The sequence below is a fragment of the Myotis lucifugus genome, unplaced genomic scaffold (genome assembly GCF_000147115.1).
Source record: "Myotis lucifugus unplaced genomic scaffold, Myoluc2.0 scaffold_101, whole genome shotgun sequence".
Classification (NCBI taxonomy): Eukaryota; Metazoa; Chordata; class Mammalia; order Chiroptera; family Vespertilionidae; genus Myotis; species Myotis lucifugus.
Genome location: NW_005871149.1, coordinates 2,248,451 through 2,274,038, shown reverse-complemented (window position 1 = coordinate 2,274,038; position 25,588 = coordinate 2,248,451). Strand labels below are relative to the sequence as shown.

Genomic DNA, 25,588 nt, shown 5'->3' with positions numbered 1-25,588 from the left:
GATTAGCTAGAATTGTGGATGATTTTTATGATTTTATTTCCCAAACCTTATGGGGTGGGATGGGGTGGGTGGTGGGCAGAAGACAGTGTTATAAAAAAAGACTATAGCTAACAATATACCAAAAGAGGAAGGAAGGGAGGGAGGGAGGGAGGGAGGGAGGGAGGGAGGGAGGGAGGGGAGAAAGAAAAAGAAAAGATTAAACCTACCATTCAACAATAGGAAATTAAGTTCATTGAACTGTACTGACTGAGCAATTTCATTATCTGCACATTGGATACAAAATTGTGCTCTAGATACTTTGAGAAGCTCCAGGCCTAATTCATTATTCATTGAATGGCCCGTTTACAGGTTGGGCAGGCTACCACATTTGTCCCACAAGTGGTGGGACAATGAATTTGTGGCCACCAGTGGTGCTCCTCAGTCCCTGATCTGACAAAGAAGCAGAGTTTAAAGGAGGCCTTAGGCTAATTTTAGAGACAGTGTTGCATTACTGAGATTTCCCCCAAATCAGTTGCTGGTTAAAGCTGTAACTCCACATGGAGACCTGTACCTGGAAGGCAGGAGATTGACCACGTTTCTCAGTCCCTTCTTTATTAAAAAGTGTCCACACCTGAGAGCTGATACTTTCTTTAAGCCAACCTTCTCTTCTTTTATAAAACACTGGGCTTTCCCTGTCGATAGTGCTCTTGCAAACACGGTGAACGTTCCTAAAACCCACGGGAATTTCTGTAAGAAGTGTGGCAAACATCAACCCCACAAAGTAACACGAACAAGAAGGGCAAGGATTCTCTGTGTGCACAGGGAAAGCGGCGTCATGACAGGAAGCAGAGGGGCTATGGTGGGCAGACTAAGCCGATTTTTACCAAAAAAAAAGGCTAAAGCTACAAAGAAGATCGTGCTGAGGCTTAAAAGTGTTGAGCCCAACTGCCGATCTAAGAGAATGCTGGCTATTAAGAGATGCAAGCATTTTGAACTGGGAGGAGATAAGAAGAGAAAGGGTCCAGTTCTAAGCTTCATTTTGTTTTATTATGTGACAATAAAATCTTGATATGTTCACTTCAAAAAAATAAATAAAATAAAACACTGGGAAAGTAGAGTTCAGTTATAAAATTTCACCTTATGCACACAGCTTTTCCAAAGAAGTATCTTTTTCCTCAAGTCCTGAGGACTATATGAGTTCAGTGATACTCACTAGCAGCTCTGTGTTCCCTGTATCTCTTAAACTAAAATTTTCCTGTGTATTAAATTTGGGATATAATATATTTCAGTAAAACTGTTAACATAGTAAGTTGGCAAAATTTCTTTGCCCCCAAACCTTGTTTGCATTTGGAGTAAATTTAATACTTTGTGCTTTGTTTTCTTTAATGATCATTTTATGCATTTTTTCTGTTAGAACTGTACCTGTTTTCCTACAGTTTTCCTAAAGTCATAGAATTTGACCACTAGCTTTCTAGTAATAACAAAAGTCATTACTCAGAGTTCACAGTGATCAGAAAATATCTAAGCCCAACATTGATAGTCCTGGCTTCTGTAATATTAATAGAAAATGCCTGAGACCTCCTGTTCCTAATTGTAATACCAAGTTAAGTCTCACCGATCCGGCACACTCTGGGGAAGCACTGTGCCCTTGTTCATATGCACTGGAGTGAGAGGGGGGAGGAAAACAGACTGAGGTTTTGATGTTACTTTTTCACTTTTTCTTCCCCGCCCCCAACAGCAAGTTGAAGTAGATTGCCAACAGTGTATGCTCGAAATCCTGGACACAGCAGGAACGGTAAGCATGCTTTTTCCTTTTATGATAGATTTCAATTTGTGAACAGGTTTTATCATCTGAATAACTCCTCTGAGTAAAAGTAATTATTATGATTAAGAACAAGTTCTCTAAATGTAGGGCTTCTTAAGTGTTTTTATGTGCATGAAACCATCGATGGTGGACTTAAAGCTCATATCTCACTATTAAATTATATGTTGAGTTCACCTATGGAATCTCTGTGTTGGGTTTCTTCTCCAAGTGTTCAGGTAAGGATGATGCTGTTACTGCCCCAAAAAAGGGTATTTCAAACCCAGAATTTTAGTTAAGATAGGTAGTTCACTGGGTTTAAATAAGACTTTGTCTCTTGTCACCATAGTCATTCATTTTTATAAAGATTATTTTGCTTTTATTAGTATTTTAACATCTCAAGGGGCTGTTGACAGATACTTGTTTTCTTTTTTCTTTTTAAATATATTTTATTGATTTTTCAAAGAGAGGAAGGGAGAGGGATAGCGAGTTAGAAACAACGATGAGAGAGAAAAATCGATCAGCTGCCTCCTGCACACTCCCCACTGGGGATGTGCCTGCAACCAAGGTACATGCCCTTGATTGGAATCGAACCTGGGACCCTTCAGTCCGCAGGCCGACGCTCTATCCCCTGAGCCAAACCGGTTAGGGCCAGATACTTGTTTTCTGACAAAACTCTTTAGGATTATTTGGAGCCTCATTTTTCTTATCTTTAAATGAGTACAATAACATTAGTATATCTTGTTTCCTATCACTTCTTACTCCTTGAAGATTTTTGCTCATTCTAATACTGCTTCAGTTAGAACTCTTGGTGATTTTAGTGTCCAGATAGAATCTCTGTAGATGTTGTAGATAACCCAGTAGCCTGGCATGTCAGTTCCTTGACCTCCATCCTGCTTCAGCCGTTCACACCCATGGTCTTACCTTAGACTATGTGATTGCCCACAACTGTAATACCACCCAGTCTCCTTTTCAAGCATGACGCTCTCCACTTACCACTTCCGTTTTTCCATCTCCTTTCTTTCATACTCTTTAACTTCATTGGAACCTGGTTCCATTTATCATAACATCTTTGATTATTCCTCATACCCTCAACCCCCTCTTCACATAGCTTCAGGTCCATGGTCTCTCATTCCTAAACAACCTCCTGCATATATCCTCAACTCCCCTGACTTTTCAACAACCGTAGATAAGTGATTCACTGTATATTCATTTGGTTTCCAGGAAACAACCCTGGCTTGGTTTTTGCCTGTGTCCTTGGTTACTCCTAAGTTTTCTTTTCAGATTCGTCTTATTTCTACACGCTCTTCATGGTTGAGAGCCTCCAGGTTCAGTACTTGGGCTTCTGTTTTCTAGCATCACTGCCTTGAGATCATCTTTATTAGCACTGAAATGATTTAATTAGGATCTATTAGTAAAAAAGTAATGAATGATATATAGTTTTTTCTAAATCACACAAAAGTAAATTAAGGTGGTTAAGATTTTCCTTCTAATTCTAGTTTATTGTTGTTATTTCCAGTCAGGTAAGTAGAGAACAGGAACATTCACCTCAGGAGTTTCTAGAAACCATGCATCATGTCTTATGTTTATTGTCATGATAGCATGTAAATAAAAAATGCAGTAGCTCGCTTGTGATTATTCTGATTTAAGTTGTCCTAATGTGTGTTCAAGAAATCATGTTTACAATTGCGTATTTTTATTACAGGAGCAATTTACAGCCATGAGGGATTTGTATATGAAGAATGGCCAAGGGTTTGCACTAGTATATTCTATTACAGCTCAGTCCACGTTTAATGACTTACAGGACCTGAGGGAACAGATTTTACGGGTTAAGGACACAGAAGATGTAAGTATTCTTCTCTCTGTAAGACACACTGCCATCTCTCTGCGGCCGAATAAAAAGTGCCTGTTCTCTCTCAGTAGAGTATTTGGGGGGTATCTACCACATGCCTAAAAGAACCCCTGTCACCAAAAAAAAAAAAAAAAAATGTTTACCTTTATAATTTACCTACAAATTATATGCCTATTGAGATAGTTCAAAAGGGAGGACAGAAATGATGACGTGTTCCTGCTCTGTGGGTAGGACGTGCAGAAACAGGAGTAGAAGAAGGCGGGTAGAAGTGAGGCTCGGTTGAGCTTTGAGAGGTGGACATTATGTCAGAAACAGTGTTCAAAGAACATTACTAAGAATCATAATGATTTGTTCCTATTTCTAAAGTTCTGTTGGTATAGCTTTTACTTACAGGTGTTTTTGTTAAAAGATTTTCGTTATCCAGGTTTTTATTATTTTTTAAAATATATTTTTATTGATTGCAGAGAGGAAGGAAGTGGGGAGAGAGAGATATAAACATCAGTGATGCGAGAGAATCTTTGATCAGCTGCCTCCTGCACTCCCTCTACTGGGGATCGAGCCCACAACCCGGGCATGTGCCCTTGACTGGAATTTAACCTGGGACCCTTCAGTCCACAGGCCAATGCTCTCTATCTACTGAGCCAAACCAGCTAGGGCAGGTTTTTATTTTTTTAATTTTATTTTTGTTTTAGAATTTTTGTCTTATTTGGCATTCGTTGTTTTTGTGCCTTTTTGCGAAGGTGAAATGTATATTTTACATGTCCGCTTCAGTTTTGAACTATGGAGGCTTCCCTTTCAATTGTATCAATCAGGATATTAAATTTCATTTGTACCTTTTTCTCTTTTGTGTGTTCTCTCTCATTATTAATGGGAACATATGCACCTGCTCGGGGCCTTCACTTAGGTAATATTGTAGGCGGGATGGATTTATACCATATGATTCATGACCAACCATAACCTAATGAATAGTCCTCTTCCTTCCCAGGACTAATTTATCTAAGAGAGTTCTGTTTTTTAGGCAGTTAATGCAAACCACTGAACTCTGGTAATGGTCATCATTTTATCCATATAACAAACTAAACACAATGGAGTTAGTTGTAGGTGCTTAGTGTTTCATCTAACTCGTGATAATTGCCTATTTTAGGTACAAGATCCACCGTGTCCCTTAAATTCTTTCTTTTGTATCGTGTCCATCACCTCACAAATGGCTTTGCTCTGTGGGCATCTTTGAACTAAGGGTGTGGTACAGTTTGTTACCAATCTGTTTTATCGGAAGTAGAGGCTGTGGGTGGACATAGCCAAGCATTTCTGGTATGGAGAAAAAGCGAAGACGTCACTGCTCTGGCTGTATTTTCTCCTTAACAACCCACCTGAACTGGTCTCAGATTTAGATGTCAGGTGTAGAAGCAGAACTTGTCACTGCTCCTGTATTGGTCTTGCCACTACTTCTGGCATTTGTTGGGACTGTGAGATGAAGCACTTGAACCACAATTAGGTCTCCGAGTACATTCTTCCATATTCAGATTTTTCCACTTGGAATTCAGCTATCACTTGTAGCCCACATGGGAATTTTGGGATTATACCTTTAAAATAATCAGCAGATTAATGTAGTAAGATCTCTTCTATAATTTTTCTGTCTCTTCCCCTGCCATCTACCTTCTCCCTCTAGCACAGTGGTTCTCAACCTTCCTAATGCCGTGACCCTTTAATACAGTTCCTCATGTTGTGGTGACCCCCAACCATAAAATTATTTTCGTTGCTACTTCATAACTGTAATTTTGCTACTGTTATGAATCGTAATATAAATATCTGATATGCAGGATGTATTTTCATTATTACAAATTGAACATAATTAAAGTATAGTGATTAATCACAAAAACAATATGTAATTATATGTGTGTTTTCCGATGGTCTTAGGCGACCCCTGTGAAAGGGTCGTTCGACCCCCAAAGGGGTCGCGACCCACAGGTTGAGAACCACTTCTCTAGCACACGTGCACATACCTTTTTTTAAGCACTTGGTGAAGCATATGGTCCTCATTTGCACATTGCAATTGGTGACACATAGTTGCTTACTTATAAGGATAAGTAACAGGTATGTTAGTGTTCATTTTCTGTTATTTTCTCCCACAGGTTCCCATGATTTTGGTTGGCAATAAATGTGACCTGGAAGATGAGCGAGTAGTTGGCAAAGAACAGGGTCAGAATTTAGCAAGACAGTGGTGTAACTGTGCCTTTTTAGAATCTTCTGCAAAGTCAAAGATCAACGTTAATGAGGTAACCTCTAGCTGCTGGGCAGCACAGACAAGTGTCTTTTTAGTCTTCTTTAAGTTAACAGCCAAAAACTATTTAAGAAAAAAAAATTATTCTTTGAAACAATCTTGATTCTACAGATTTATAGAAATCACTAAGTAATTCTTTGTTTGCATAAAGTCACTTTGATGACTGTAATGAAGACATTCATATTTACCTTATATGCAAAGAGGACGTTTAAGCTAAAGGAATATGTTTAAAGTCCTGCTAAGCCTCATCAGGGGTGGGGAACCTTTCTGCCAAGGACCATTTAGATACTTATAACATCATTCGTGGGCCATACACAATTATCAACTTAAAAATTAGGCTCGGTGGATAGAGCATCGGCCTTCGGACTGAGGGGTCCCCGGTTCAATTCCGGTCAAGGGCATATACCTTGGTTGCGGGCACATCCCCAGTAGGAGGTGTGCAGGAGGCAGCTGGTTGATGTTTCTCTCTCATCGATGTTTCTAACTCTCTATCCCTCTCCCTTCCTCTCCGTAAAAAAATCAATAAAAATATGTTTTTTAAAAAAATTAGCCTGCTGTATTTGGTCAAACATTTAATTAGCTCACCCCTAATGCCTTGGCAGATCCAGACCAAATGATTTTGTGGGCCTTATACGGCCCCTGGGCTGGATGTTCCCCACCCCTGCTCTAGACATGGGCCAGAAAGTAGTATATGAAAATTGTCACATCACCCGTGTATTGTACAATTGCTTATGCAGATATGTATGAATAGGTTATAAAGTAAGTAGGAAACCACAAAAATTAAAGTAGTTACTATAATGAATTTATAGAGAAACATACTACCTCGTGGATATCACAGAATTTGGTGTTTTGAGTTCTGCCTTCCTTTAGTGCATGACTCAAAGGGAGGAATCTGAGTGTGGACTGTAATTCACTCTCTTTTTGGCCTGATGCAGCAGGTGCACAAGGCTTTTTTTGTCCATGACTTAAGCACTCCACTATCTTGAGAACGTAGCTGTCGACAGGAATGCTTCACAAGTAAGCTGCCTGCCTGGGTGTAAAGGGCCAAAGTTGACTGGATCCCTAAAAGATTGGTGCAGTCCCCAGCTGCCACCACCAACCAAGCAAAAGCTTGAGGTTCCCTTTTGTCCTTTTCAACATCATTTTTTTACACTTTTTTTCCTTTCCTGGAGCGCATAAGCTTCGCTTGCTGGTGTGCTCGCCATGTGTAGCATCCCCGGTAATCAGTCTTAGAATTCAGCTCGCTCACAGCATGGTGGGCGCGGGGAGCAGGCGAGGTTATCACCACCTTGTGTTTTCTCTTGCTGTTCCTCTCTGGCCTTTGGTTCTATAAGTCTTTTTATCTGAATGTTTTATCTGAATAATACTTAACAGAACCAAGATTGTTTTGTGGAACAAGGTCTCAAATGTTGGTTGAATAAGTACATTTTTCTTGTTTTCATTTAGATATTTTATGACCTGGTCAGACAGATCAATAGAAAAACACCAGTGGAAAGGAAGAAGCCTAAAAAGAAATCCTGTCTGCTGCTTTAGGCCCACAGTGAGCAGCAGCTCTGAGCCAGGTGAGTGCCGAAGGCAGAGCACGTGCCTCTCTTGTCCTTGACTTTGTTTTGGGCCGTCTCCAACCTTCACCACTTCCCATGGCACCTATTGGGCTATTTCCAGCTTCTGTAACTTGTAAATGTGATACCTAACCTGTAGCTATGCTCATCTTGTGGGTAATATGTCTCTCTCCCCATGAGATTCTAAGCTTTGTGAGAGAAGGACCATGTCTGTTTTGCTCACCACGTGTCCCCAGTGCCTGGTATAGAAGGATCTTCATAAAGTAGTGGTTGAGTGAATAGAATGACCTCCAAGGTCACTCCCAAATTCATGCCAAATTGAAGTGGAACAGTGCATCGCCTGAAACAAAAGGGCTTGCAGAAAGGCTGAAGCGCACATTTGATGAATTTTTCCAAAGTGAACATACTCATATCTGAGTAAGAATCTCCTCCCCCAAATGGAACCCCTGCCCTGAATCCTCACAACATGGGTTAGTTTTGCCTCTCTTTGAAATCAATATAAACAAAAACGTCTGGCTTAATTTATGTCTGGCTTCTTTTACTCAAAAATGTGAGGGTCTTTTTGAAAATCATCCTGATTGCATATAGTAATAGTTCATTTTTATTACATGACTATCCCGGCAACATGTTTATATATTCTGCTGTTGATGGGCATCGGGTTCTTCTGGGGACTAGCACTGGTAATTCTGCTGCACATATTCTTGTACAAGTCTTCGTGCGCATGTATTTCTGTTTGGTGTACATCCAGGAATGGCATGGCCAGGTTGTACACTGTGTTTATGGGCAGCTTTCATAGACACCACTAAAAAGTTTGTCAAAGTAGTTGAACCAGTTAGCACACCTACCAGCAGTTATGAGTTCCACCTTCCCCAACGATAGTGTTGTTGGTCGTTTTGACTGGGTGTGTGGTGCTACGTCAGTGTGGTGTTGGTAGTAGCTTTATCTCAGGTACAGTTGACTTCTTTCCAATGTTTTGTCTGGAGGCTTCGAAGTAGTAATTGACTTCAAATATTGCATAAGTTTCACTAAGTGAGCCAATTAGCGCTAGCCTTAAAGGTGCCTATCAAGTAAGAAACCAGGCCCTGTGGGGCCATTAGTTTGTTTTTTGTAATTCTGTATTTAACAATTTCTGCTTTTCTTCATCAACTGCATAAGCAATACCATAAAAGAATATGTTTACATAGTGGAGTTATAGGGTAATTTGTAAACTTGGTCTGCTTAGAGGAAAGTTAAGTTCCCACTTGAGAATTGGTTGTGCTAACTCCTCCTCTTGGGTCTGTTCAGTAAATCGCCTCTTGCAGAGCCCCACATTAGCTGGAACATGCCTCCTTAGAGAGATGAGTGAATGTGTCTCTCTCTCAAGGGAAACAGCTGGGTAGTAATTTCAAAGAAAGTAGAGGAAAATGGGCAGAAGGGCAGGGGGCATGGCATCACCTCTGGGAGCTGGATTCAGGAAAGACAGCTTCTGGCCAAATGGTTGTTTTAGGCTTCCATCAGCTCCCTGAAAGTGATTACTGTTAAAATTGCTGGTGCTTGTGTGTGTTTAGGTAAGGGTGCAAGGTAGGGAAACAAGGGCTCTGTCCCTGATCAGTGGGGCCTTGACTTACGAGTTTAATTTGTTCTGTGACGGAGCTTGTAACTCAAATTACTCGTATGTCAAATCAACAGTGAACGAGTGAGACACGTGATGCTGGGCTGATGTTTTGGCGTTCACTGTGACGTTCGCTGCGCCAACTAGCGGTGGGGTATCTGAAGCTGGCTCGTAACCCGAATTTTAGCTCGCAACTCAAAGCAAAAAATCGGCCGAGAGACGGCTCGTATCTCGAAAAACTCGTTAGTCGGGACACTCGTAAGTCAAGGCCCCACTGTACTTACTCTCTTAGAGTTGACTGCCTTGTTTATGCCATTACCTTGGCTGATCCTAGTTTAATTTCCAACTCTCAGAAATGTCCATTAAACTTATACTTAAAGGAAGAGGTGCCATCTCCTGGCCTCTTGTGAAAATTCACCCTCACACATCCTACAGTGTATTGTGAGATTTACCTTAGAGGAAAGAGATCTTGGCCTAGATCTAGAAATAAGACTTTCATCCTGGTTGCATAAATTCTTAGGCTCTGCTATGTAATTCAACTCACAACATAGTTAATAAGTCACCTGAGCTCTCTGTGAGTGTTTGGGAATAGGCCACTTACCAGTCAGAATACTTTGCATGCAGAGCATTGTGTCCTGATTACGACTTGAGGGCCCTGTTGATCCCATTTGAAAAGTACTGCGATACGGGGTAAACATTTTTCGTAAGAGTATGTGACTCTTGAGGGTAACTTATCTAGCCTTAGCCTTTAGGCAAAATTGTACTGGAATATGTTAATCTCTTTCTAATGTGTAACACTGTTAAAGATCTAGGAGAGAAATTCATTTTTGGAAAATTCTTTTTTTAACCTAACTCTTTCCTGCTGAGCAATGAGACTGTCCGTCTTCTGCCTTTGAATACGGGGATCAGCTCTTTCGGTGTCTTTTCCTAATGTGTATTATAAGTGGTAACCCTAATGGGCAGAGTCCTAAAATAGTTGAGGAAAGACTTTCCCATGGAGCCCTGGCCGGTGTGGCTCGGTTGGTTGTGTATCATCCCGGGCACCAAACGTTGCAGGTTTGATTCCCATCAGGGCACATGCCCAGGTTGCGGGTTCAGACTCCAGTAGGAGGCATGCAGGAGGCAGCTGATCCATGTTTCACTCTCACATTGATGTTTCTCTCTCTGTCCCTCTCCCTTCCTCTCCCTCTAAAAACCAATAAAAAAAAATTTTTTTAATTCCCATAGAAAGAGTTTGCAAGCGGATGCTGTTTCCTTACTGCAAAGGAACTTTCAGAATAAAATTATAATAGGATAGAAATAAAACAAATACTGTTTTCCTCTTTATAGACAGGACTGTCAGATATATTGTAAAACACTAAGTATAATAAAACTACTTTTTAAACACTTTTAAAGGGAGTTTAAAATAGCCCTGTTGCTAGAGCTGCTTAGTATAATTTGTTCTCTAATAACAATCAGCCAAAACCATTGTTTCTTTCTATATTATTAAATATCTGCTTGTTTACTATTATGTTCTGACATCAAGAGATTAACCGTATATATAATATATGTCTGTATCTATTCAACATTCTAGATTACAGGAATGAAGAACTGTTGCCTAATTGGAAAGTGCCAGCATTCCAGACTTCAAAAACTAAATCTGAAGCGGCTTCTCCTGTTTTATATATTATGTGAAGAATTTAGATCTTATATTGGTTTGCACAAGTTCCCTGGAGAGAAAAAAAATTGCTCTGTGTATATCTCTCAGAAAATAAGACAATAGTATTTCTCCTTTGCAATAGCAGTTATAACAGATGTGAAAATAAATATACTTGACTCTAATATGATTATACAAAAGAGCATGGATGCATTTCAGAAGTTAGATATTGCTACTATAATCAAATGATTTCATATTGACCTTTTTATCATGATTCCTTCCGTCAGGCACTAAACGTTGAAACATTATACTTTATATCTGTAATGATATAGATGATGAAATTTCCCCTCAAACTCATTACAGCAGATAACTTTTTTGAGTCATTGACTTCATTTTATATTTAAAAATTATGAAATATCATTCTGTCATATTCTAATTAAAATTGTGCATAATGCTTTGGAAAAATGGGTCTTTTATAGGAAAAAAACTGGGATAACTGATTTCTATGGCTTTCAAAGCTAAAATATATAATATACTAAACCAACTCTAATATTGCTTCTTGTGTTTTACTGTCAGATTAAATTACAGCTTTTATGAATGATTAAATTTTAGTACATTTTCATTTGGTTTGTGTGTCTTTGTTATTGTTTATAGATTTAAGGCCTTTATTTTATAATGACCACATCGTTTTAAATGCAACAAGTAGCTCCTTTCTGCCTGGAACCTGCAGAGCACTTGGCTTGAAACCCCCTAACTAACTGGTAATTTCTCAGAACAGACCTCGCACTGTCTGTTCTGGGTATATTTATTCCTACTATACAGTAACATACAGCGGGCTACATAGAATAGTTTTGTATATTCTCTCTTGATCTTAAAGAATGTATCTTATTGAATAAAATGTCCCACTGTGTATTATTTTTATATGTAAAAATATAAGTTTAATACTGTATCAGGGTTTAACTTTTGCAAATCTTCCATGGCTTGTAACTTCATTAAGGGAATCTTTTTGCCATTGTTAATTTGTGTGTATGAGTCCAACAATGAAATGTCATATAACATGTTCACATTTGCTTTATGATAGGTTGAGGAATCTAAGAGAAGTGAGTGTGAGTGAAGTCGCAGAGATGCTTTTGCTTTGACTCTCTGCGGAATAGCATAACAGTGGTAGTCTGGAAAGTACTGCTCAGTTACAATTTTAGCTGGCTATAGAGTGATGCTTTTCTTTTCCTTCTCAGCCCGCCCGCCCGCCCTCCCTCCCTTCCTTCCCAGTTCTTTCTTTCTTCCTTCCTTCCTTCCCAGTTCGTTCGTTCTTTCTTTCTTTCTTTCTTTCTTTCTTTCTTTCTTTCTTTCTTTCTTTCTTTCTTTCTTTCTTTCTTTCTTTCTTTCTTCCTTCCTTCCTTCCTTCCTTCCTTCCTTCCTTCCTTCCTTCCTTCCTTCCTTCCTTCCTTCTTCCTTCCTTTCTCTCTCTCTCTCTCCCTCCCTCCCTCCCTCCCTCCCTCTCTCTCTTCCTCCCTCACTCCCTCCCTTCCTTCCTTCCTTCCTTCCTTCCTTCCTTCCTTTCTTTCTTCAAAAGATGGGGCTTAAGTAGGACATGGACAAAGGGTGATATGACCTATGTATTCTCCATAGAAATCGAGCAAAACAGCTTGTTAGCCAGTTACATCTGGAGAAGGAAAGAACACGCTTAGGGGCCCCTGTGCCTTGTCCCTGACTGTTAGGCGGACACCAGAACTAGGAAGCCCGCATCCTTGCTCAGGGATCTAGATGCTGGCTCGTAGCCACGGGGGAGAAGCAGCGCTACGTTCACACCTCGCTGAGACTTTCCAGGAGTGTGGTCAGCCAGTTACGAAATAGAAATTTTGAACTCAGATTTCAAGTGTAAGCTCTGACCACCTGGAAAATGTTAAGTGCTGTTTAAAAAAAGAAAAAAAGAAATTGTATTTCTTTGAGTTTCTAATAAACTTAGTTACCTAATACTTTACCTCCTATTGATCCACTTATACTTATGTCTGGGATTGAGGGGCCAAAAATCTGGTAAATGCAATAAATTAAAAACAAAAAAAAATAAGTGAAGCATTAGGGCCAGTCTGTCCAGGTCAGGGTGGCATATTTTAAGGTCCTTAAAGTCATTTTTGCTTTAAGACTCACCTCTCAAAACATCCCCTTGGACTTAAAATCATAGATATCTCACAGACAAGTGAAAAATTCTGAGTATTACCTGTTACATAGACTATGTAGTTACTTGCCAGATCAAGTAGAAATCATTAAATAAGAATAATCCGAGTTCCAATCTGCTTGATTATGTAAACTTGCTGTCCTCTATTTTAGAACAGGGTACAGAAGGATGACAGGTGCAGGGTTCCTTTGTCACGATCTTGGGATAGAGGTAGGACCGTGAAGAAAAAGGCCTGGAAGCCGTGCAGTCTTACGCAGAGTGGGCCTGGCTGAGTCAGACAGGCGTTGCTATCTCAGGAATCTGCCGGGCTGTGGAAGGTGAGACAGGTGTGCTTTTGTGTTGTCCCTGTGTGAACTCTGCAGCCTTGGTTCCAGAGGGAGGATGCCTGAAAGTCTGATGGATTTTCATAACTCAACAAGTCCTTCATGTTGTGTGAATCTTGTGATAAGTAGCCGAGAACTGCCACCATATTAGTATCTGCAGCTATTTAAAGTGTGACGGATTTGCTTGTATGAGGATCATGCAATGTAAAGAAAACGTGATGTCACCATTGATGGTCAGCCAGCTTTTTCCTGCTAACACACAAACAACTTTAGTGGTCTAGTGGTACCCCAGACAACCCAGTCTTAGAAATGAACAGTAAGTACATAATGTAGCTATACTTTTATCCTCCACGAGGGGGAGCTTCAACATCAGTTAACATTTCTATAAGCATTGAATTAAAAGTATGTATTGGAGCCATTTGTCCTGTAAACACTGCGTGCCTCTCTAAGAGGCATTAAGGCCTTCCCACTAGAGTTTGCCCTCTGAGTGGACAGGGAAGATACACCGGCAGTTTATCAGTTATGCATAGTGTTGTCATTTATTGAACCGCGGCCATAGGGCTCGTTCTCTTAGGAATGTTCGGTGTGTTTCTCTCCCCCTACAATTCTGAGCTCATCTCTGTGCGGCCCCTCCACCTGCCATCATCACTGGCCACCATTCGCTCCTCACTGAAACCGCCTGCTGCTCTGAAGTTAGAATGTACTTGGCAAAAGTTAATCCTTGGGAAGATACTGATCTTTATTTTATTACCAACTTGATTAAAACAGGTTACTTGATCTGAAGCTATTTGTCTCCACTCGTGAGCATTCTTCATTTTCTGGACCTGCCAGTTTCAACTATTGTGCCTCATTATGTTTCGAGGTACATGGTCCGTCTGCGTACATGTCTTGAGTTCTGTGTTTAGGACTGAGGGGCAGAGAGAGGGAGAGAGAGAGAGGTTGCCTCAGCATTTCCTGGGTGAGCCATCACAGAATCTCCAGAGACGTAAGATAGGCTGGTATAAATTGTGTGTGTGGTGAGACCAAACTGAAGAAATCCTCAGGAATTCGGGGGGAGGAAAATAACTTGTTAAACCACCTTTTGTTTTATTTGGGGCATGTACTTATTTAAGGTTCTACTTAAATGTATGTTGAAATAGCCCTTGTGGGCTCAGCTCCAAACTTGTGAGGGCAGAGTGGTTGGGTGCTGTTCCAGGACCTGGAAGGAACCCGCCTGGTGGGGCAGGCAGGGAATGGAAGCTTTGAGGCAGCCCAGCCACCCAGCTTCTAGCATTTCTGTTCCCCCAAAATGTAAAAAATGTAGCCTACTCTTGAAAGTGTAGTTTGACATTGCATTGAGCATGGATTTTTCTTAATGCAGTTTCCTCGTGGGTTTGATGAATGTGCCATCCACTTATTTAATGCCATGTCTTGCTTAAATATTTTTGTCGAGAACAGCTGGTGACTTCGAACCGGGTGCCTAGTTCTGTTTTCTGGGAAGGATGGGTCTGTTTTGAGATGTTAACTAGAGCTTTACGGGGGATTGGGATGGGGTGCACGTTCTCTGGCTTGTTAAGCAGCAGCCTTCTGTGGTTCTGGGCGCGAGGTGTGACATACATTTCCTGCGAATTGCTTCTCTGAAGCAGCACAGACCTGGCTGTGCCTCTGGAAAAACCTTAATAAACCTTCCCATTCTAAGCAGTGATGTGACTTTTTTTTAAGCTGTTTTCAGTGCATTTATTTTTTTCTTTCTAAATATATTTTTTATTGTTGATAGTATTACAGATATCTCCTATTTCCCTCCCTTTACTCCCCTCCTTTACTCCCCTCCTCCCAGCCCCTATGCACCCCACCAGGTTTTATATTCAACCATGTGAGTTCTTGTGCCTGCTTTTAACTGTGTAAAAGTTCTTGCAGAGCATACAAAGCAGAACCAGGCATGTTCATTATGGACTTGTCAGCAAGTGTTTATCGTGCTTCTGCTGTATGTCAGGTGCTGATCTGCATGTTGGAGATACAGTGGTGAGTAGTACAAGTCCTTCCCTCGGGGAGTTTTTGACAGGTTTCTGTGTGCGCATGTGTGTAATGAGTGCTGTGGAGAACACTCGGCAGTTTAAAGGGGCAGGAGTGCTGGACAGAGCAGTGTGGTGGTGGAATGTTTGCATAAATGCTTGAAATGTGCAGCCTGTACTCTGGGGCAGGTGGGGAGGCTGGTGAGGCCTCCATGCAGTGGGAAGGGTCTGCAAATGCCTTAGGGTGGACGGGTGCCTGGCATGTAGGAGGACTGGCAAGGAGGCCGACTTAGCTAGAGAGAGTGAGCAACGGGGATTGGGTAGGGGCAAATTTCTTTCAGCATTTTCTGAGCGGGATCCATGGAAAGGGTTTCAGCAAAGGATATAACGTGATCTGACGCCACCTACCACCAGGAATACTCTGGCCGTTGAGTTGAGAATAGGTCTAGAGGGGCCAGTTAGGAGATAGAGTGAGATTCAGAGGAGGGCGTGGACGGATTGAGGGTACATTTGGAGGTGAATGGGATCTCGAGGGTTGAGGACAGATAGAGAAAAGGTACAGGAAGCCCATCATGGGGTTGGGAGAGGAGGAGAAATTAGCAAAGGAGAACATGGAGGTCACTGGGGACCTGATGGGCTTTGGTGGAGTGGTTGGCAGTGTCTGTAGTAGGCGGAGGAGAAACAGGGAGGAGGACAATAGAGACAGCGAGCAAGGCCTCCTCTGTGAAGATGGGAAGCAACGCGTGTGTGTGTCTAGTGAGAATAATCCACAGAGAAGAACTGGGTGGACAAAGTGGAATCTCGTCTCCATGAAGACCAGCTAGAGCACAGATGGGCAGCGTGGCAGGAGGGAAGGCAGTGCAGGGATAGAGGAACCGCAGGCTACAGAGCACTGACTGATGGGAAATACCATAAAGAAGTTGAGGCAAAGTAGTGTGAGGTGGAAGAGACAGGGGAGACCTGAAAGGCTGCAGAGAGACGAGGCGGAGGTAGGCCTTGGAGGGCGAGAATGGGGAAGAATCAGGCGGGTTTCAGGAAAAAGCATGTGCAGGAAGCAGAACAAGAAGTGACGAGTTTCCGGCGGTGTTACTGTGGACGGAATTGGCTGGAGGAGGTTGGGGCCGAATTGTGCGTGGGGCATTGGGACAGGAAGTTGACAGGCTAGTAGGTTAAGCCAGGTAACTAACGAGGGCAGAGCGGCCTCTAGGTGGGACTTGGAGGGCAGGGGTGGGGACGTTTCAGAACTGACCAGAATGAAAATTACAGTATTGTCCACTCCCCGCAGGCTCTAGCTTCCCCGTCTTCATTTCTCATTTCAACTTCCCCCTTTAATGATCTCCAAGGCATGTGGTTGTGACCATTCCTGAATGCAAGCCCGTTTAGAAGGGAACCAGCATTAGTACTTTGGTGCTCAGAGATGTTAGGGTTGAAGAGACAAGTCTTTCTTTGCTCCCTATTCCTCTCCTCACCTGGCATGATGCTGCTGCCCTAGTGGGCATGCAGTACATGTTCACACCCTCCCATGTTTTCCTCTCTCAGCTGTTACTTCACAGCAGGAGACAGCAGCCCCTCAGGCTCTTCCCAGGGGATCTACCCATTGAGTGGGAAGGCTGGGAAGGGGGTCTTTCCGAAATCCACCCTATTGGGTAGATGCCAGTGCTCCCGCCAAGCTCCCACCATCCAGGCCTTCCCTTCAGGGTGAGAGGGAAGCCACATGGTCAGTCGCCCCATCCCCCACCCCCTCCCCAGGCCACCTTACCCTTCCCGTCACTGCTGTCTCTGGTTGGGTGGGTTGGGGAGTGTGAAGAGCCACCAGGCTGGGGGGGATGCTAAGCATGCAGTCTTCCCCGTTTGGAAAGGAGGGCTTAGAACTGTGACGGCATTGGGCCCGCCAGCCTATCCTGGGAGCGGATACATTTAATGCAGAAGATGAAAGGAGACATTTGATCCCTACCCTCCCAGCAGGGTCCTGAAGCCAAGGCCATGTTTTGGAATTCCTTGGGCCCTGGAACCACTGATGGAGAGCCTCGCCCGCTATTTTCTGGGATATAAATGGACTTCTCTGAACAGATGCTCAGAACTCAGGTCAGGATCCTAACACCTGCTTGAGTCAGTCTGGCCAGTGCTCACGATACCGAGCGGGCTCCCAGGCTGCCCCCAGGCTGCCCTGGTGGAGGGAGGCTGCGAGGAGGCTCGGCAGGAAGTTATCAGCCCTTGTACCTCTGGCTGGGAAGCTGAGTCTGTGGAGCAATTTTAGTTGCTACACTTGTCCTGTTTGTAAGAACCTCTGTTTTTGGTTTGGGGTGTTTTGTGGTTTTTTGTTTTGTTTTGTTTTGCTGACACCCTCCCCTTTCCCACCCAAGTGATGTCCGCCTGGTGCCTTGCTGGCCCCCAGCCCCTGGAGACAATGCCTGGCGTGTGGCCAGGAGTGCGGCTGGGGGTAGAGAAGGCGCTGAACACCCAACTCTCAGCTTCCTTCCCCATTGCCCCGCCCTGGCCCTCCACAATGGGGGAGGGAGAAGCGGCAGACTCAGTGTCCCCAGGACGGGTGGGGAGCCCTGGCAGCGCCGAGGAAGAAACACTAGGGTAGCGCAAGTCTAGGCCAGACGTTGCCAAAAAGAACTAGGAGCTGAGCCAGGTCAGGAGGACGGGTATGGGGGGTGGGGAGGGTGCCGAAAGGGAGAGGATTCGGGGGCTGGGACCACGGTGATGCCCTCCAGGATGGGAACTGAGGTCCACTTGGCTGCTGGTCTCACCCGGGGTGGGAGAACTGGGGGGGGGGGGGGGGGCAGACTCAGTCCAGGGCTGAGGAGTGGAGGTCTGGTGACAGCCTAGGGCAGTGATGGCGAACCTTTCGAGATCGACCTGTCAGCATTTTGAAAAACCCTAACTTAACTCTGGTGCCATGTCACATATAGAAATTTTTTGATATTTGCAACCATAGTAAAACAGACTTATATTTTTGATATTTATTTTATATATTTAAATGCCATTTAACAAAGAAAAATCAACCAAAAAAATGAGTACGCGTGTCATAGGTTCGCCATCCCTGGCCTAGGGCTTGGGGCTGCTGATACACCAGTAAGGAGTGAGGACTCACTGCCCTGGAGGCCCTCATTCTAGGAAGATAAACACGCACACCACCACGCAGTGACAGTCTGAGTCCTGTGGTTGGGGACAGGCACACGCAAGGCCTCCCAGAGGGCTTCCCAGGGGAGTGAAAGGTGAAAAGCCAGCCGGTCTGAGGTAGGGAAAAGTCCCAGAGGCACAGAAACCCCAGGCTGGGGGCGCCACCAAGTAGCTCCTCTCCTGGAGGGCAAGTGGGAGTGAGAAGTGCCCAGAAATAAGGCTGAGCTCCCTGGGTCTGAGTGGGCAGGGCCGGGAACTCCAGGCTCCCCGGGAAGCAGGCAGTGAGGACAGTGAGGTCACAGGCTCTCTGTTCCTTCACCTCCTCTGTCCCCGCAGACCCCAGACAGCACTTCCTTGCAGCTGCAGGCTCCAGCCTCCCGGTGGGGAGAGCAGATGAGGAAGGGGCTGAGGGAGGCGCGGGAGGAGGGGGAGTAACATGTGCAGAGCGGGAAACAAGAGAACAAAACCTGATTCTTCCCTGGGATGGGGTCACCTTCCCCCACCATAGCAACGGCCCCAGTGGCAGGCAGCCGCAAGCTGGGGTGGGCATCTGCTGTGCCAGGAGGAAACGGGCTTCTGTGAGTGGGGCGGGCACCCAGAAGGGCCACCCAGACAGTGGACCACCTAGGGCTGGGTCATGGCTGGGAGAGGGCGAAGGCACAGAGCATCAGGCGGTCGTTTTTGGCAGTGAGTCCTGTGTCCCTGGACCAGGGCAGACGTGCTCAGAGGGGCATATGGAGAGGGAATGGCTTCTGTGGTGTGGAATCCAGGGCCAGTGGCATCTGGCCTGAGAGCTAGAGTCAGGGACCCCACTGCCTTCCCCACCCACGGCCCAGGGTTTCGGGACCTTGGCAAGGCTGAGTTCATTGTGGTGCCTGGGCGTGCATGTGTGTGTTTGTGCCAGAATTGGGGTGTGTTTCTGGGCCTGGAGGTGGTGGGTGGAGGGGTGTGTCAGGACTGATTGAGGGCACTGTGACAGGGGCAGGAACAGAGGGAATCTGGATGAGAAGTTTTATCATCCTGGTGCCTTAAGGATTGGCTAGAGGCGGCAAAAGAGAGGCGGGGCATCTAATAATAGTGCCGAGGGGGTGACTGCAATCAGGTCTGGCTCCAGCCCTTTAGGGTTAGGGTCAGGGTTAGCCCAGGATCTTCTAGGCCCTGCTAGTCCATTGCCCTTCCTCTGGCAACACAGCCTGGACCCTGAGCCCTCCAAGAGGGGCAGGCTTCACAGGCGCCTCGCCTCCCTCCACCACTCCTTGCATCCCGCCCATGGGAGTGGATTCGAGGAGGACAGCCACTGTCTCCTTCAGCCGTTAGTCCCCCGTGGCTGGGGTTGGGGAGGGAGAGACTCCAGCCACCAAGGCTTTAGAGCAGGGCCCTGACTCTTCTCCAGACCATCAGGACTTGGCTCATTCAACTCTAGTCCTTGCCAAGAACGTGAGGGCCCCGAGGGCTGACCGTGCAGGAGAGCTGGGGAGCGGGAGGGGTGGGGTGCTCCCCAAAGCACATCCTCAGGCAGTGGGCTCCTCAAGCCCCACTTCTGAGTACAGCCCATGCTGCTGCCCCCCACCCCACCCCACCCCCAACACACAGACCATCCTTCCATGGAAAACAGTAAACTGGCAAACAGCAGCCCTCTGGGTAATGTTTTTGCACTCTACAAAAACATGTCACACCTATTGTCTTCTGATCCTGGCTACATCCGGTGAGGTCACAGGGCCAGTATGCATTTTTAACAAGGCTCCGAGAGAGCTTTTTTTTTTTAAGCATTTTTGTATTGCGTCCGGTGGTTAGTGCCGGAACTGAAGTTCAGGGAGTCCCATATATTCTGCTCAATGTGTAGACGGTGTGCTTGACCCTTAGGTACGTTTTGTCCTTTCAGTCTCACGCAGCCCTGCATGGTCCCTGTTCCTCCAGTGAAAGGAAGAGGCTCCCAGAGGCCCAGCAACATGCTCAGGCTCTGCAATGACGAAGGGGCCTCATGTCCTGTGTGTCCGCCTCCAGGCCCAGCACTCATGCCCTGGCACCAGCAGAACGGCCTTAAGTGCCCCGGTGGGAAGTCACCTGGGGACACAGGCCCCTGCTCCCCAGAGGGACAGGCTGTGCTCTGGCTTTTATGGGGCCCTAGAGGAAATGTCACTTGGGGAGACAGAGCCCCCGGACAGGGCTCTGGGGAGCAGGGGGCTAGGGTGGAGACAGCTGAACCAGGTAGGTCTCTTCCTCAGGGCAAGTTGGGGTTCAGATCTCAACCTGAGGGGTGGGTGCAGGGGAAGTGCTTGAGGGCAGGTGTGAAGGGTTGGAAAGAGAAGGGCAGGAGGGGGCAGGCCCTTTCTCTTCCAGCTCTTGCTTATGGTCAGGGGACAGGATAGGCACAGACTGGCCACAGGGCCACAAAGAAGCAAGTGGGACCCTGAGCAGATGCCTGAGCCAATCGGCCGGGGGCGGGAGGGGGGGGGTGGGGGCGGCGGGCTCAGTACCTGCCAGGGAAGCAGGCCAGGTGTGAGGCAGGGCCCAGGCCAGGGAGAATATGAAATGAGCTTCCAGCCTATTTGCATGTCCTGATTAACCATAAAATGAGCCCCAGGAGCAGAATTAAGCTGTCAGTTTCTCACTGTGTGCTTCCACTACTTCCCCCCCACTACCCACAGCTCCCCAGCCAGCCCGCATGTCCTCATCCCTTAGGCCCCAGGCATGCCCAGTGCCTTCCTCCCTCAGCCTCCTTAACATAGTCTCCATCCTGGTCGCAGTCCCTGCAGGAGCCCACTGGGGAGGGAGAAGGGAAATGGGGGGGTGAACGAATGGGCCATAAGCTTTCATTAGCAAAGCCGAACATAGCAAGGAGGCATCACACCAGCCCTGTCAAGACCTGGGCAGATTTCCCCACCCAAGTCAGCGTTCTGTTCACCTCCAGGCCTGGATCCTGAGAGGACAGGTTTTGGCTTGGCTTTGGGGCAGAGGTGGCAGCTTGTGGGAAGTGTGAGGAGCACAGGGCTGGACCTGTTCCAGTCTCAGCTCTGCCGCTGAGACCCTGGCCAGTTCCCATCTCCGAGCCTCTCCCTGTGAAACGAGTCACAGCAGCCGCTTCCAGGGTGTGGTGTGGAGGAAATAACCTGAAGATGCTGGTGCGACACCTGTGATGTCGCAGCGGAGGCACTCCTGGTTGGTTTGTCCACCCCGCCAAGTTAAAAGGGGTGTTGTTTCCCTTGAATCCTGGCTCACCGGTGGGTTCGTGTTGTCTCTCCCCTCTGATCAGGAACTGGGTCCTTTCCATTGCTCTGTTCTTCGTTTCTGTCGCAGTGCCTGGCAGTGGGAGGCACTCACACGGTTTGATTGGTCTGAATCGCTGTGACTGGTCCACAGAACAGAGGAGTCACCTGTGAATGGCGGAGAGGTGACTCAGTTTCCTGTAGTTGCTCCTGACTCGGATCTGGTGCCTTCTTGAGTCATTTGCTGGATGGCTTCTCCTCTCAGGATTCAGGGAACCAGTAGGTGGAATCTTTGGACTCACACACACCACCAAAGGCAGTCCAGTCTGTGGGCCTTCCCTCAGGGCCGAAACACCCGAGTCCTGGGGGAGACCCGGGAGCAGGGGGCTGGGGTGGGCACAGCTGAACCAGGTAGGTCTCTTCCTCAGGCCGACAGGGCAGCTCCTCCAGGCAGGGCGAGCTGCGTTGGCCAACGCCGGAGAGAGCGGAAGAGTCGGTCTCAGAGCCAGACGACCCTCTGCTTCCAGTCCTGCTGCTTCCATTTGCTCAGAGGATGACAGTGCCTTTTAGAGGCATTCCCAAGTTTGAAAGATGTGCATGCTGCCTGCAAATAGGGGGCTCTCAAAAAACAAAAAAACAACCACCACCAATCTGGGCCTTTCCTCTTGTAGCTTCCACCATCCAGAACTACACACCTACCATCTGATTGTGTGGGAATCTGGGAGTGACCCTAACCAGCCCTATGGAGCTGCTCACTGTAAGCCTCCCCCCATCTCCTCCCTGGGGGCCTGGGATGGGATGTGATGTGCCAAGAGCCTTTCTTGTTTTTCTTCTCCAATTTGCTATTAATGCTCTGAGGGCAGGAAGGCCTCTTGCCTCTAATTGCAGCTGTCACCTCCCATCAGGCAGATGAGGCGGGAGGGGCGAGGGGGAGGGAGAGTGTGCCCTCCCAGGCTGGCTGGGCCCTAACAGGGACCTGCATTGTCCGTTCCCAGCCAGCAGGCTTTCCGGGCCAGAGTAGGCGGGCTGTGGCTTCCAAGGGGTGGCTGGGGTGGCATTGCTCTTGGGCCACGTGCCACCACCACGGCTGCAGAAGCTGAGCTGCTGCCCAGGGCCCTCCCTTCCCCTCAAGGTGGTTCTGGGTCAGGTGGGAAGAGGCCAGAGATGGAGCTAGGGATTTGGAAGTGTTTGTACCATCTGGGCTCACATGGCCTCGCTGGAGAGTGTACACGCCCTGGTGGGGGTGCAGGGCTTGAGACGGTGTTGGGGGGAGCGGTGTGACTCCAGGGCCCAGCTGCTCTCCATCAGCCCTGGTCTGGGCCCCGCCGGTGTGTCCTAGGACAGGTAGCGCCTCCTGTGGGCGGTGGGGGAGATAGCTGCCTACTTGCTCACTAGCACAGGGGATAATGGGTGTGAAAAGGCTTCCCAGTGCCTCTAGGTGCTGCAAGTATTCCCTTTCCTGGGATTTGGAAAGACAAGGGCTTCCCCCAGTGTTCCTTATGCCTGCACTGCCTACCCAGCCATTTCGGATCCGGTGCCAGCTGACATCTCAAGGCAGCAGGTGCAGGAGGGGTGGGGGTTTGTCTCTGCTGCCCCCACTCCCAGGAGGCTCAGGGTTAATACCTGTGCCAGGAGCAGTGGTTTGCCAGGGAAGCAAACAGTTATGGGGACATGAGAGATGAAGTCTTTATTGGGGGCTTCTCTGAGGAACCTGAGGCCCTGGTGCCCTAGTCCCTGTAGAATGTTCAACTGGGGTCTTTGGGGGCAGTGAGGAAGGTCAGAAGGATTTTCTGTTTTCCCCCTTCACCCCGCTCCAGCCCAGAATGAGCAACACACACACACCCCCGCCTCCCCTACCAGCCAGCCGTCACTGCCTCTCCCACCACAGGCCGCCTGGCCTCCTCTCCTTTCTGGGGAAAAGGAACCTGGAGTTGGGCTTTTGAAAGCCAGGCCAGCCGCTGCCTCCTCCCCGGGGCCCCGCAGGGTTCAGGGTTCAGTCCGCTTTCTGCATCGGGATTCAGACCCAAACAGCGGTGTTGATATCAAAGCCGGAGGGCGCGGCTTCCAGGGCCTTGGGGCAGCCCGTGGAGGTGCCCTCCCCTCGCCTGGGCTCCCCCGCGCCCGGGAAGGGCAGGCGCCCCGGACCCTTGGGATGGCCCCGCTTCTTGACTCTCTGCGAGCGTCCGGCTCGGGGCTCTGAGGCCGAGGGGGTCACCCAGCCTGGCTTCTCCTTCAGCAGCCGGTCGCGGTCAGGCCGTACGCTCCGCAGGAATTTCCGGAAGATGTTGGCGGTCAGGGCGAACCTGCGGCCCAGCTCCCGGGGCTGGCCCCTCTCTCCCTGGGGCTCCCCCGCCTCCCTAGGCTCCCCCTTCTCCCCGCCCTTCTCCAGTTCCGGCAAGTCCAGCCAGTTGCCCACCAGGTCCGCAAACACGTTGTCCCCCATCACCAGAGGCTGACGATTCCGGCCCCGGGACATCAAGGTGGAGGTCCAGTCATCCGGCTCCACCAGCTCCGGCCTCTGCTCGGCACAGCCTTGGAGCTCTGGCGGCTGGGTCCTGGGTCCGAGTGCTGGCTCCCCACCCCACACACTCCTGTGGGACGGGCACCTGGCGCTGCTCCCATGAGAAGCTTGGCTGGAGGGGGAGGGGCCAGCAGGCCTGGCGGGACCTCTGCCACCCTCCCACTGAGGGGGCTCCAGCTGTGTCCGGGGGCTTGCAGGGCGGCCTGGGGCAGGAGCCCCCCCAGAGATGTCCAGCTGTTCCAGGGCTGTCTGCACCTGGAGGAGCTTCAGTTCCTGCAGCGCCCCCATCATGCAGTTCATCTGATCCTGCAGGCCGTCGCCCACCTCCTTCATGGACATCTGCGGAGACAGAGAGCCAACCAGTGAGCTGTGGGGGGCTTGGGGGGAGAGCTGCCCCTCATTGGCCCTGAACCTGGACCCCCTCCCCCAACACACACCTCCAGTGTCATTCCAGCCGCCAGTGACCCCGACTGTACAACGCAGGCCAGAGCTGGGGAGGAGGACCTTTAACACCGGGGTGGCTGCATAAAGGATAACATCCCGGCAACTCTGTGTGGCGGGCGCTGCTCTCCACCCCGTGGGTGTATGCACAGATGCCTGCGTACAAATGAACCTATATTTAAGCTCCCCGACTACTCTGTGAGGGAGTGACTAGTGTTGTTCCCATCCTACAGATGAGGAAACTGAGGCACGTAAGTAACTTGCTCAAGATTACATAGTAAGAGGTGAGCTGAGATCAGGGTGGGGGGCGCACAGCTGTGGTCCTTCCTGTGTCTGTGCCCCTGCCTCTGAGCCCCAGATGACGACGACAAGGACAATGACGCTTTGTAAGTATGAACTATGCCACGGGAATGGTGCTGAGGACGCTCCAAGCATCATCGCCCTTCATCTCTACATATCATTGTTCTCAGCTGAACAAATGAGTTATCCACGGTGGGTGAAGTAACCGCCTGAGGTCACAGCGCACAGGGCTGGACTCAGACACAGCACAGCTCTGTCCACACGCCCTAGTCCTCACCACCCAGCACTCTTAAGACGGCAGCGGTGGCGCTGGGCTCAAAGGCTGCCCGTGCCCTGTGCCCCGTGCCCCATGGGGGAAGGGGAGCTCACTCCCTGTGAGAAGCAGTCGGCTGGGGTTTCCATTCACTGCTGTGCACGGAACATCTGGCTGCCAGGGCGGAGGTCAGGAGGCCAGGAAGCTCCTGTTTGCGGAAGCCCTCGCCCGGCTCTTCCCGGTCCTTCTCCTGAACACCTGTCCTCTCCCAGCTGTTCTGGCGCTCGGCTCTGGTGCCCTTCCTGCCTTCTTGGCCCACTGGGCCAAGAGTGGGGACACGGGGGGCCAGTTCCCCAGCCCCTTTGTGGGTGTCTAAGGCCCGAGTCCCAGGTGCCAGCTGGAAGGGGCTGAGGGACTGACTTGGGCGAGGGCCGAGTTTGGAGGCTGGGCGAGGGATGCTTGGTCTGATAACATTCATGAGGTTCTGTCCCCGGGCCCAAGCTGCCAAGGGTCCCGCCAGCTCTGCTCAGGTTACCAGCAGCAGCC

The 25,588-nt window shown here is 47.9% G+C and overlaps 2 protein-coding genes across 4 annotated transcripts in view; one reads left to right on the top strand and one right to left on the bottom strand.

Moving 5' to 3' along the window:
• RAP1A (RAP1A, member of RAS oncogene family) overlaps positions 1–11,324 on the top strand; it is a 55,617-nt gene extending 44,293 nt beyond the window's left edge. For all 3 annotated transcript variants that reach the window (XM_006092536.3, XM_023757067.1, XM_006092537.3), the window contains exons 4-8: positions 1,718–1,774; positions 3,486–3,626; positions 5,765–5,908; positions 7,360–7,475; positions 10,640–11,324. In XM_006092536.3, the coding sequence (XP_006092598.1) occupies positions 1,718–1,774; positions 3,486–3,626; positions 5,765–5,908; positions 7,360–7,446 (429 nt within the window). In that variant the 3' untranslated portion in view covers positions 7,447–7,475; positions 10,640–11,324. The remainder of the gene's footprint in view (positions 1–1,717; positions 1,775–3,485; positions 3,627–5,764; positions 5,909–7,359; positions 7,476–10,639) is intronic.
• A 9,794-nt stretch (positions 11,325–21,118) lies between these two features.
• Positions 21,119–25,588, bottom strand: part of FAM212B (family with sequence similarity 212 member B) — a 12,623-nt gene continuing 8,153 nt past the window's right edge. The window contains exon 2 of the mRNA XM_006092535.3: positions 21,119–24,387. Within this exon, the coding sequence (XP_006092597.1) occupies positions 23,545–24,387 (843 nt within the window). The 3' untranslated portion in view covers positions 21,119–23,544. The remainder of the gene's footprint in view (positions 24,388–25,588) is intronic.